Below are 14,273 nucleotides of genomic sequence, written 5' to 3' on the forward strand. Positions count from 1 at the left end.
GTTGAGATACACGACGTTGACGGGCTGTTGTATCCTGAGGGGACAAGTCAGAGTATTACAGCTGGACTGGTTAAGATTATGCCGCAGTGAGTTTGAATCTCCTTAAAGAGAACGAGATATCTATCTCAGCCTTAAGAATATTTATTTATTATTGTTCTTCATTTTATTTTATTTTCCAACTGTATATATATATTTGAAGAAAATCTTTGGGAGAGAAAGTACAATAACTTTTTACATTTTAATATGGGGACCTTTGCAATAAACTGGAAATAGAATAGCTTTTAAGAAATTGTTTCCTTATTGGGTACCTATTTTATTGTCTCATGTAAATTCTAACAAGTAACAACTAATACGGGCTCACATTATCATTCGTATATTTACCTTTTTCATTATCTCTTTCACTATTCTATTCTCAATATTGAAAAGTCTATCATACACTTTATACAAGGTTAGCATCATGTATAATACTCCCCCCCCCCCCCCCCCCCAGGTGTTATGTTGTATTGTATAGTATTATATATCATACTACGCTGCGTTATTTCTTCTTCTGCTTTTATCTTACTACTTTGTTGTCATATTTTTCTTGATATCATGTTTTTCTCTCGAGCCGAGGGTCTACTAGAAACGGCCTCACTACCCCACAAAGGTAGGGGTAAGGTCTACGTACATCTTACCCTCACAGGCTCCACTTGTGGGAATACATTAGGTATGTTATTGTTGGTTCTACGCTGAATAAATATCTTCAAAAGTTGTATATTTTTAAAATATCCCCTAAAGAATTGGGGCTTCTCTCCGGAGTTTGACTTTTGACATCCAATCTTGTTGACACGGCTCTAAGGGTTCGTTTCGTTGGTGGTTAGAATCGTGCAGTTTTAGGTATTCATGTATTACTAATCATGTTTTAGTTATTCTATTTTTTAGTTATTCAAATGCCCATTATGTAGACAAGTTAATCACTCAAAATATGCTACCTTCTAAAATTATATGCATTAGCCTATATATCGTAAAACCTCATGCATGTTCCAATTGAAGTTGATGTGTATAATTAAATAAGAAGACATATTTTAAGTGATTAACTTATATACGTAATAAGCGCTTGTGAACACGCGCATAAAATTTTCAAAATATGAGTTGAGAGTATGCAAACACGTCATAATTCATGTGTCTAAATAAAATTTATTAGCAAATTTAACAGAAGTTGTTGATGTATCGACCTATAAACAAACCAACTTTTGAATCTACGGTTATGATGGAACCAAAAAACAAGTATAACAAAAATAGTAAGTGCTAAAGAAGACCTCAAGCAACACAAATTAGAAACTTTATCATAAGGAGCAAAGTTATCGATGACTTGTCGACACGCAGTTAGGGCCTCTGGCCTCTAAGGGCACGTGTCGCTGGATAAGTCATCGTGGCGGAAGGGTCGCGGTGACAGTCTTGAAGTATAATTTTAATAGAGCGACGGATAGAATCATTTGCAGACAACTTAAATACGCGATGGGATAATTTAAGTGACAGAGTGGTCTTGCTGCCACGGTCTACTGAGAATCAGCTTTTGAACCGTCCCTCCAGATTGAAAAATAAAAAAATTATTTATGGTTGCAAAAACATTTGAAAATCCATCCACAACCAAAGGGGTTGTAACACATCGTATGTTCAAACTAAGGTATGTTCATGATTCAGGACTTAGGAAACCAGGCGGGGAGTGGTAAAATTAAATTCGTTTCAATTCAGTGAAGTACCAGTTTCACGCCTAGTATACGGACCGTATAAATAAATAAGGATCGTACTTTTAGTCTGTATCAATGCATGGGAAAAACCTTGGGTTCTGAAAATTGACAGTGGGAATACGATCACTAAATATGGACCTTACGTCTGGTCGTATAAAGAAATACGGACCGCACTCCTGTCCGTATATCTTGGGGGGAAAATCTCAGTTTCTGGAAAATCAGACCAATTTATACGTATCGTATATCTGAGTACCATATAAGTGGGATGTATATTTTCTAACGCAGTAAAAGTATAAATACGGGACTTCAGCCTTTTAATCAATTTTTCATATTCTCAAGTCCTAGCACGAATGTTTTCTTCTCTCATCAATCTAGTATACCAAGGTAATCCTGTTCCATGTCTTTCAAGTAAATTGTAACCTATATCTATGATTTCTAAATAAGAATTCATTGTTCCTAACCTATGATTTTCAAGAAAACCCATCACGAGGATTCAAGACTAAGGCTTTTGGACTTCTTCTCAAAGTTCAGAGTTTAATACAAGTTTTGGAGCATTACAGGTATGTATGATTTCTATCTACGTATGAGAACATTATCGTTCTTCCCCATGCCACGTTCTTCCATGATTATACGAAATTTCACCAAAACTAGGGTTTCCAGCCATGTTCATGATAACACTAAATAAATATACCATGATGTACCATGTTGTATTAATAATTCGTTATTGTGTTCTTAATATTCCATTCTTAGTTATTGAGAATCTGTATGTAATCCATGAAAACTCATAGTTTGTATTTCATGGGTTCTTATATGCAAGGCATGAACTTTTATGTTTATTTTCATGAAATTATACATGCTTCCATGTTTTTATATAAGTTATACAATATATCTATCTTTATGTTATAATATAATCACGAATCATGTTTATATAGTTCATGGGCTATTACGCCAATCATATTAATGTTCATGTTTTGGGAGTTGCACAAATTATCGAGAAGGCTCAGACAACCTGAAACTACGTATACCAATATCGGATAAGGATTGCTCCGCCCAGTTAGGACGAATCCTTCATATTTACCCATTGCGGGTTATTGGATCCATTCATGTCTCGTACCCTGCCAATGTATGAGATGGCTTAGCTGATGGGACCAAGAACAGACGCCACATGCTCATGTGGTGGTTACATGTTGGTTATACTAAGGCTCTCTCACTTAAATTTTTTTACACATATCAGCTATTGGTGAGCCCCATCTCATTCGGGGTTTTATCTTTATTTATTTCATGTCAGTTATGCAGTTAAGGTATAAACAATTTAGCAACCAGACTCACATCAAAGGTTTCATAAACTAAACTAGTTCAGTTATGTCATGTTAGATATTCAGAGTCGTATAACCAGTATTGGCTCACCATTCATTTTATATATTTTAGACTTATGATTATTTAAGTCTAAGTTTTACTTTCATCATGCATGTCTATATTATATTCTGCATTAGTTCATGTCTCATGTTAACTCAGCAAGCCGTGCGATCGCTCAATCACATGCAGTAAGATGTCGAATGTCATGTTACGCCTAAGCCATGATTCGGGGCATGACAGGCATCCAAAAGACATGAGTCCGGAACCAAAGTGACCCCCCAAAAAAACACAGCGAACCAAAATACCCAAAAAAAAAAAAAAAAAAAAACTAGTACCAAAGCACCTTTAACGCAATATTTTACTGCATTATTCTGGGTGTTTTTCTTTTTTTTTGCTTCACCTTTTTTCCGTACTTTTGGCATAAATTAATCATGTTTCGAGATTCCGGAACTTCAATATTTTATATAGAACCGTACTTATTTTTGTGTGATTTATAAGGTAGGCTCAATACATCAAGGATAAGCAAAACTTCGGGTCGTCGTTTTAGTGGTTCAAAAGTTCTCGAAGTCTATTTTTATTTGAAGACTTATTGTCATTAGCTTAATGTTTATTTTATTTTTAGGGTTTAGTGTTATTTTTTAATACGTAACTTTATTTCGAATATGTTGCGATCTTTTCAAAATAAGATTTATTATTAAGAAATAGATACACATAAAAATATACTTTATATTTACTAAAACTTTAACCATGCATCCAACCAAGGCATGGTTGAAAAGTGCTCGATTATTAATGATGTTTGATGTGGCATGAACTTAAATAGTTATATAAATTGATAAGATAAAATTATCAAATAATGAGTATAAGAAGAAAAAGTAGTTGTAAATTGGTGAAACTTTAAACGGTAATAACTTTGCCCTCGGACGTCCGATTGACACTATTTTTTTTATTTTGCGTATTTTTCCTAGATCTAGCCGTGCAAACGGCAGCAAGACGGTTTGGCCGGGCCAGTTTTACAAAAACGTCTTTTATCCCATTTAATTTGAATTATGCCCCAAATTGGTGCACAATTTTCATTTCATCTTTAGTAAAAATCTAGTGATAAAAAATACATTTGAAGATGGTAATCTTGTGGTAGTGACGTTTTGAATATAATGTCAATTTTAAGGTTCGAAATTCAATTTATGAGAACAAGTTAGAAGGCATTAGTGAACTTTATAAATAATAAAAAATGTCTAAATTGTCACTTTCACAAACTTGGCTTAGTGGTTTAGCCATCTCTTTTTTACTTCTTTTTTATCCCAACCACCAGAGATCAAACCTAGGCGGGTGCATGGTATATCCAACCACATTAGATATATTATGCCCCAAAGACTTGGTTGGGTGCATGGTGCATGTTACGTAAATATTAAGTATACTGTTTGTGTATTTATTTCTTAATGATAAATCTTATTTTTAAAAGATCGCAACATATTCTTCTTCTTTTTTTTTTAAGCAAAAAATAAGTAATGTAGTGCAGTCATGCAAAAAAGGGATTTTCCAACAAAAATTGTTAAAGTCTTCGATTAATTTGATATGTTCAATTCTAAGGTTTTAGTAAATATTAAGTATATTTTCTTTGTGTATTTATTTCTTAATAGTAAATCTTATTTTAAAAAGATTGCAACATATTCGGAATAAAGTTACGTATTAAAATATAACACTAAACCCTAAAAATAAAAAAACTTTAAGCTATGACAACAAGTTTTCAAACAAAAATGGATTTCGAGCTCTTTTTAACCACTAAAACGACGATTCGAAGTTTTCATTATCCTTGATGTATTGAGCCTACCTTATTAATCACAAAAAAATAAGTAGGGTTCTATATAAAATATTAAAGTTCCGGAATCTCGAAAGATGATTAATTTATGCCAAAAGTACGGAAAAAAGGTGAAGCAAAAAAAAGAAAAACACCCAGAATAATGCAGTAAAAGAATGCGTTATTGAACTTGCTTGAGCCGTTACAGTTAAGTTCAATAGCGTAGTATTTTAATGCGTTAAAAGATATTTTGATACTAGTTTTTTTGGGCGGGGGCGCGGGCGCGGGCGGCGGTGGGGCGGGGGCGGGGGCGGGGAAGAAGGGGTTTGAGGTCATTTCGGTCGGGACTCCAAAAAACAGTACCGTGACGTTGGATCAGGAATTTAACACACTTGTGGAGAAACAAAAGGCTCAGCCATGGGACAAGTCCGGCAGAGTAATTTACGTGATTTGACATATCAAAATGGCTTGTCTGGAGAGCACAGAACTCGAAATGCAAGATTATGACGACTTGATGCGCTTGTAGTCGAGACTTGAGATAGACATCATATCAGTATTTAATTACTTAGAAAAATAAATTTGAAGCTACAGGTAGTAGTAAATATTTTAACTAGCCTCTTCTCCAACACGCAAACTACAAATATCAACTCAGAAAATATTATCTTTATCTGGGTTGGGATACCCTGACCTCCATTACCCTTTAATTGTTTCTCCACGGTTTGAAACAATTACGTACTAATCATTAGATTATGTATTATAATTAAACAGCATTGTCATACAATACAATCAGACGATAATTTAGCGCGTGTTTGGATTGACTGATTTAGGTGCTTTTAAACACTTTTGTAATATTTAGATAAATTATAAAAGTTCTTTTAAACACTTATTTTTAAGTCAAAACAATAAAAATAAGCTAAAAATTATAAATTGAAATTCCTAATTTATGACTTATAAGTCAAAAGCCATGAGCCCATCTAAACGGGCTCTTGATGGAGGAATAGCTTTCTTTGGACAGTTTTCTATGACTTAATTTGCGGTTTGGTCCCTCAACTATCAAATAAAATAGGAGTACATGATTTCGACTCTTGTGATATATGACTAAGTGTTTTTGACCTTCAACTAATTGAAATGTGATCTTTTGCTTCCTCCACTTGTATATCTTTCCATTTTAATAAATTTTACCAATATATGATTTTCATTACACATTTGTTATATTGATTTGTATTATTACTTCATATTTAAGGATAATATAATTCTAAAAATAATCTAAATCTAACATATTTTTTTTTATGTCTATCCTTCTTGCTGAAGGCCATAAACTCCATGATAGATCATCTTGGCGCTTACTTATTTGGAAGCGGCAGATCGTGTCCGATTAAAGGCTTCGTATCACCCAACGGAGATTTTAAACAAATATATGTTTCAACTGGCCCGGTTGGTCAAGTTTATTTTTCTCCAAAAATATTTTTTTAATAAGTGCTTATTTTAAAAAAATGAGGTGTTTGCCGTTTGATCAAATTTTTGGGAGAAAATAAATGCTTCTGAAGCTGTTGTTTAGAAATTAAAAAAATAACCTTTGCCAAAAACACTTTTGAAAAAAATACACTTAGAAATACTTTTTAAAAATTTACCAAACACTAATTGCTGTTCAAAAATATCTTTTAAATTAATTGTCAAACACAAATTATTCGCCAAAAGTTTGAAAAAAAATAATTTTAAAAATAAATTAATTTTAGAACCTCAGACAAACAATCTATTATTCAATGTGTCTTGTTCCTTCCCTCACTTGCCGGGTATTAGCCAAATAGTCCCTCGCTTGCTTGGCACATAGTCATCACACCTAGTAAGCATTTGGACATGCGAGAATCTCAAATCATCTAAAAAGATATGATTTAAAATTTAAACTCATGATTTTAAAAAAATATAAATATAAAATTTGACTCATATATTTATATTTTATAAAAAAAGATTCATAAGTTGATACATATATTTACCAATCATATTTACCAATCATAAGTTGGTAGATATATTGTTCACGCCATGTAAGAGAATTATATTAAAGAGTAGTTACATTACTATTCATGTTAAATTTTCCTTTGTATTGAATTAAAGTTTAATTAATTGATCTTGTATTTTATACAAAGGTCTTCTAGTAGCGTATTAATTTTATTATGAACTATTATTTACTCATTTGGTAAGATTGTATAAGAATTAATTTTTTTTTAATGATTTTCACAACTTATGGGGTTTTTATGTTTATAAAAAAATGACAACTTAAGAAATTCAAATTACATTTCTAAATATAATTTTATCTCATGATTTTTTTATCTCATGAGATGAAATGATGTCCAAACGGCTCCATAATATGAAATCTATTTTACCGGATAAAAAGGACGAATGACATATGTTAAGAGCCTTTGTGGGGTATATAGATATAGATTACTAATAAAATGTTAGCCATCAATTTGAAATATTTTTGAATATTAACTAAAAAAAATTCTTCAACAAATTAAAAGTTAAATGCATTACACATATCAGATAGCAGGGCTGATAATGTAATAATTGATGTGATTTGACAAAACAAAATGGCTATTTCGCAGATCTCAGAACTCGATGGGCAAGATTACGGGGACTCGATGCATTTGCAGTCAAGACTAGAGCGTAGACGATAGGCCATCATCATTACTGTACGTATCAAAGTAAATTTTTTTGAAGCCACAAGTGATAATTTTACTAGCCTATTCTCCAAAACGTGTAACTTCAAATCCCAACTCTATAAAAGATTTAATTTAAAGGGTTTTACAATTAAAAAGAACAAAAGTAAAACCATGAGATCATCTTTACATGATTGAAACAAGAAGGGGGAAAAAAAAAAACAAGAGGAGGTGGTTTAGCTAGAAGTGTCGTTTGAACTTTTATATTTCTTTTTTGATTTTTCAGTTGATGTTCGATCCTGCGTATGAATCAACTAATTAAGATTCACATCGTATATAACTTATTCAGGTAAAGTGTTAAGAATTTTTTCATGCTTAGAACTCGAGTCGAGACCTCTCATCCGTTGCACCACGTTCTTTGATGGTGCCGGCTGGACTTATCACTTAAGTGTGGTTGACATTTCCAAAGAATATATTTGAAGTTAATCTTTTTATTGATTTGGGACATAAAAGGAAATTGAAGTAATATGTGGGAAAACTTAAAAATATATTATTACTATACAATCATATTTGTCAACTTTTAAATTATATTGAAGAAGAATTCACTGCCAAACGCTTGGTCATTATTTTTTGAAATTTTAAAATACGGTAATTCAAAATGTTTAAAGTATATTTTAAAATTATCTTAAATGAGCATTAGCTTTACAGTCAGATCCATTAATTTTTTTAACCCAAAAAAAATAATCCATTAATTCAAATTCTAATTTGACATATTCAATTTGAAGTTTTAAAAATAGGTTCGAGAAATATTATTTTCACTCTGAAAATTTCAATATTCTTTTCAAGTAAAATTTATGTTTGGATACAACTTGGTCACTACAAAATACTTCAGAAAAAGGGGTTACTTAATCTGGCAATAAACTTTTACTTTTAACTTACAAATTAAATGCAAATCAATCTTTATTTTTTTAATTTAATACATTAGGCCAACTTTAACTTGAAATAAAAAAATAAGAATTGAAAAATATTTTATGAAATAGTAATAATTCTCATATCCAATAAATATTTATTTTTTATCACTTCAAAACTTTTCTAACTTCCATTCAAATACTTAGATTTTTTTTCCCAACTTTGCGTGACTAAAAACACGTTTAGCCAAGCTTCTAAAATCGTTTTATTTCAATTTTTTTTTAAGAACAAATATATAGTGAGATGCAGTTTGTAGTTGACTAATAAAATTAAAAAGTATTTTTGAGCATGTTTGGCCAAGCTCATTTCAATAAATATATTTTTTCTTAAAAGTGCTTTTCCAAAATATATAGCCAAGCTTAATTTATGTTATCCTCAGGGCTATTTATGAACAAGTTTGTGTTTTAGCCCTGAGGTCAAACACAAACTTATCATGGTTTTATTTTTAGTTCTGGAATAACTTATTCCAAATTTAGTAATCAAAACTGGGAATTAAAGCTATACTAAGGCGCCGTTTGGCCATAAATATATAAAACAAATTCATTTTTATTCGAATTTTTGAAGTTGGAGTTGTATTTGGTCATAATTTTTGAAATTGTAATTTTTGATGAAATGTAGTGTAAAAAAATAAAATAAATTTAAAAAATAAGTTTTTCTTATTTTTGATATTCTGGAATACAATTCCAGAATTATATTCCGAATATTTATGGCCAAACGCAAAAGTAAAAAAAATGAAAAAAATTTGCGAAAAAAGTGAATAATTTTTGTGGCCCAACGGCTACTAAATTTTATTCAAGAACAATTTTTCCTTATAAGTCATATCAAACGACCCCTACCATGGAAGAGTAACAGTAACCTCATTTCTTGCGCTACTTAAACTGACACGGCATTTGCAAAGTCAGGCACCACCACCCTCTATTGTTTTTGTCCAACTCGACTTAGCTTTTAATTTACCTCCTCCAACACTCTTACCGTACTTTTAACAACTCTGGTCTTTTTCTCTCATAGTCCATTAATCCTTCTTCCTCCGCTGCACAGAAGAGCTAGAATCAGATATCAACCAGGTACACTTGTGCATTACATATTCACTTTATACATATACATTTTTTAACTAATAACTGGTTCAATAGATTTAGGCATGCGCGTAGCCAGAAAAAGGAGGAGTTGATCTAACCCCCGTTATAGCAAAATTACACTACACATATATAATGTCAAAAATAATTCTTACGTATATAGGAGTATATAATGTTAAACTGCATCAATCTTTCATTTTTATTTCTCCTTCAACTAAACATACTTCACACTAGTCTTAAGTCTTTTTATCCAGTTAACAAAAGCTCGTGAATCAGATACTGTTAAGGATCATCATGTCACAAGGTATGCAATTATCTCCATATTTTCCGCCTTTTTTTTATTTTTGTTCTTGCTCTTTTTGCATGCTAAGTTTAGAGTATGAGGTTTTCTAGCAGATAGAAAAAAAGTTGCTGTTGATGAAGAGGACAAAGAAGATAGAATCAGTGCGTTACCAATTAACATTATTGATAATATCCTTGATCGGTTGCCCGTTTGATGTGCCGCAAGAACTTGCATCTTGTCAAACAAATGGAGATACAATTGGGCAATGCATCCAAATCTGGTGCTGGATGAAGTGTTTTTCGAAAACTTGGCAGTACAATCTCAATCTTACTCCAAACAAACAGTAGATGAGATTTTGTTACTGCATCGTGGAGACATTGTGAAGTTTGTACTTGGCAGTACATCCTCAGTGTTGTATGAAGTAAACGTGGCAGAAGCGGTTTTGCCTACATGTGCAAATTTAGATAGATGGATGAATTTTGTTACAAGAAATGGTGTGAAGAAGCTAATACTTGCCATGCTATTTGATACTCGTTATAAACTGCCTTCTTGTGTATTCAATTGTCCAACCCTAACGGATTTGGAACTAGGCCGATGTGTCATCAAACCACCTATTTCGTTTCTTGGCTTTCCAAATCTTGAAATTCTCCGTATGACGGATGTAACTATTGAACCAACCTCAGAGCGTTGTGTTATCAGTTTACCCCGTCTTGTAACTTTAAACTTGAGGCATTGTGGTGGCACTCAATACCTGAACATTGTTTCACCAAAATTAGTCTATAATGATAGACAAATGAAAGACTTTCTCAAGATTCTGATGAGATTTTTAAATGAAAATAGGTTGGGTGAGCAGAGTCCTTGGATATTCTGGGGCCTAACTTTCTCGTGCTAAACTGCTTTATCAACTGTAATAAATTGAGAGTGCGGAACATTGGATCTTACAAAGCGGTTGATGATTTGGAACATGTTGAAAGATCGAATTTGAAAAAGTTCTTTTTTAGCGTGGCACCCACAGTGGAGAAACTTGTGTTAGGATTCGTGTCTCCTTGATGTAAGAAATAAATATATTAGTTAATTGGTTTCTTGTACATGGTTGTTGTTTTCAGGTGATTCTTATATTTGTGTTTTGCTTCAAAGCTTTGTTGTGCAGATACGGTTCCTATGATGCTTCCTTTCTCGGTTGACTGCTTGTTGAATCTATCAATAGATTTAGACTCTCTACAATTGAGTAGGACTTCTGGGGCTCTGCAGCTACTACTTAATTGTGCGCCCAATTTGAGTACACTAGAATTTGGGTTAGTATGTGTACCCTCGATATATACATCTGGCTTATTAATTTTGCAGTTCAAATATTTGAACATCAGAATCTAAAATGATTTGGTATTTATTGTATATACCATTACGTCACTCTTGACGGGGAAATTGCTGAAGCAGTTTCCAAATATCTGATGTGTCGTAGAATATTCAAAATAAATACAATGGAGTTACTTTGTGCGATAAATTTAAATAAACAAATTAAAGAGAAATCATGAAAGATAAATTAATATAAAATACGAAACGAATAAGCAAGGCGCTTTCAGGAAATTATCTTTAATAGTAATTTTTTCTACACCGTGCAAGTGGTTAACGAGAAAGTTCATTCCCAGTATACAATGCCTACTCTGAAAATCAAAGTTGTACTCTTTTGATTTCTTTTATCACAAGAACTCAACCCAATAGATTAGAAGATTTTGGAAGAAGTATAACAAAAGGAATTAAGTCATGTGTTTAATTGGAAGAGACATAAGTTAATAGAGAGTTATTTATTCGTAGTGTATTTGGCTTCTGCCTAAAATATCTTTTTTATCGGCAAACCTTTTGTTACTTAACTGATGCTATAGCAACGTTTAATTTAAAATTAGAAGCAACACAACAGTTGGTATTATAACCAACTGCCAACTGATGCAAACAGACACAACATTTGGTATTGTAACCAACGGTATAATTAAATTCAAATAAGAATTCTTACTCCTTTTATTATTTAACTATTATTATTAAATAATACTTAATAATATATAACATGAAGACACCGGCCTGCTTGGACCGACCGCTCAACAATCTTAAGCATGTGATCATAACATCGTTTGAGAGTTCAGAAATTGGATTCCTTTGAACAGAGTTACTGCTCTCTCGTACTCTATCTTTGGCAAGGATGCGCATATTTATTTATGGAACCATTGGTTTCAGGGAAGAGTTGTTGCGTCTTCCCAGAGCTTCTCCCACTGCCGAGCTTTATGTCTTTCCACGAGTGCGTTAAATGGCCGAGCCAACGTTGTTGTATGGACCCCTTTTGATGTGGACAGTTTTCAAAATGTATTAGTAGTCATAAATTACTTTGCTCCTTGCGATACAGTGTTTTTAATATGTTGCTTGAAGTCTTAAGTCATGTTTTTTGGTGCGATCATAATCATATATTCAAAATGGCTGGTTTGGTTTTATGTGGTGGTTTGTTTCTTTGGCTGTGTCACCCCTGCCATTAAGGTGCCGTTTGGTCATAAATACAAAAAAAATCACTTTTTTGGAATTTTTAAAGTTGGAGTTGGAGTTGTGTTTGAACATAATTTTTGAAATTGTAGTTTTTGGTAAAATGTAGTGTAAAAAAGTGAATTTTTTGAAAAATAAGTTTTTCTTATTTTTGGTATTCCGAAATATAACTCCGGAAAAAAGTGAATAATTTTTATGGCCAAACGCCCACTAAGATTATGGCTTTACAATTCGGAGAAAATTGTAGGAATTTAGAAAGCTAAGAATTAGAGAAATTTTCTGTGTATTTGATGAACACTTGAACAGTATTTACAAGTATTTATATAAGTGTTTAAGCCACTTGTTGTGCAAATATTCAAATCCTAAACTACCAAACTATGTAAATAATCAAATGTCCTAGGACTAAAACTATGCAAATAATCAAATGTCCTAGGACTGACAATTAATTATCTAAACCTAGATAACGACCTCTAACAAAATTTGTACATTGTACCTCTAACAAAATCTGTACACCTCATTGTTTCTAGAAGGAGAAAAGAATACTATGTAAATGTTAAGGGGTTTTATTTACTAAAAGGAAAAAAATCAGATTTGTGGACAAATGGGCTAGTCGTTTGATGCAGTACTCAAAGGCCCAATCTTCTCCATTTCAAATGAAGCCCAATGTGATAGATCAGCCCAGACCATTTATACTCCGGTCAAAATATCAAAAGACCAGTCAACTAATCCACATCTTTATTTTGACAACACCGATGTTCTTGTACTTTCTTTGTTCATGTCTGCATCGGTTTCTTCCTTTCTTTCTTGATTTTGATTTTGCTTGCTAATACCCCTCCTCAAGTTGGAGGGGAGTGAAACAACCCCCAACTTGTCTAAGGCTGAGCGATGCGAAATCCCTGATAGGGGTTTGGTGAAGAAATTCGCAAGTTGTGCCGTCGATGGAACAAAAGTGAGAGAAATGAGCCCGGAGAGAAATTGTTGCCTTACAAAGTGACAATCCAGTTCCACATGCTTAGTACGCTCGTGGAACACTGGATTGCGAGCTATATGAAGAGCTGCTTGGCTGTCGGAGTGAACTTGAACCGGCAAAGATGGTGGGACTGCTAGATCTGTTAGAAGACGGGTCAACCAGGTAATTTTCGATGTAACTCTCCTCATAGAATGATATTTCGCTTCTGCGGATGAAAGTGACACTGATGCTTGCTTTTTCGATTTCCAGGAAATAGGTGAATCCCCTAAACTGATGTAAAACCCACTTACAGACTGTCGGAAGTCTGGGCAAGAAGCCAGTCGGCGTCACAGAATGCGAGCAAAGTGAAAGATGGGTTAGAAGACATGAGAAGACCTTGACCTGGATTTTCTTGAAGATATCTCAAAACTCTAAAAGCAGCTGAATAATGAGCAAGGCGAGGGCTTTGCATATATTGGCTGAGAATCAAGACTGCAAAGGAAAGATCTGGGCGTGTGTGGGTGATATAATTCAATTTACCCACAAGTCGGCGATACAAAGTGGGATCATCAAGCAGAGGACTGGAATCTGTCCTTAATTTGATAAATGGATCCAAAGGTGAAGAAATCTTCCCCAAATGCGAACAATCATACTCTGATAATAGCTCAATGGTAAACTTCCTCTGACTCATAATCAACCCCTATTTTTCCCTAAGGATTTCAATACCGAGAAAATAATGTAAAATACCCAGATACTTGATGCAAAACTCAGAATTAAGAAAATTCTTGAGCTCTGAAATTTCTTGTGAGTGATTACCAGTGATTACAATGTCATCTACATAGACTGCAATTAGAGTAACATAGTCATTTGATACATTAAAAAATAAATAGTAGTCATTTAGCGATGATGAGAAACCTTTAAAGCTTAAAGCACCAGCAAGC

General features: G+C 33.1%; 1 protein-coding gene across 1 annotated transcript; it reads left to right on the top strand.

Moving 5' to 3' along the window:
- The first annotated feature begins 10,125 nt into the window (after positions 1-10,125).
- Positions 10,126-13,609, top strand: LOC132629095 (F-box/FBD/LRR-repeat protein At1g13570-like). The gene is made up of 5 exons (XM_060344831.1): positions 10,126-10,705; positions 11,011-11,155; positions 12,087-12,147; positions 13,400-13,515; positions 13,603-13,609. The coding sequence occupies exons 1-5, from the start codon at positions 10,126-10,128 to the stop codon at positions 13,607-13,609; spliced, it is 909 nt and encodes a 302-aa protein (XP_060200814.1).
- The last annotated feature ends 664 nt before the right edge of the window (positions 13,610-14,273 follow it).

Source organism: Lycium barbarum, chromosome 2, assembly GCF_019175385.1.
Source record: "Lycium barbarum isolate Lr01 chromosome 2, ASM1917538v2, whole genome shotgun sequence".
NCBI lineage: Eukaryota > Viridiplantae > Streptophyta > Magnoliopsida > Solanales > Solanaceae > Lycium > Lycium barbarum.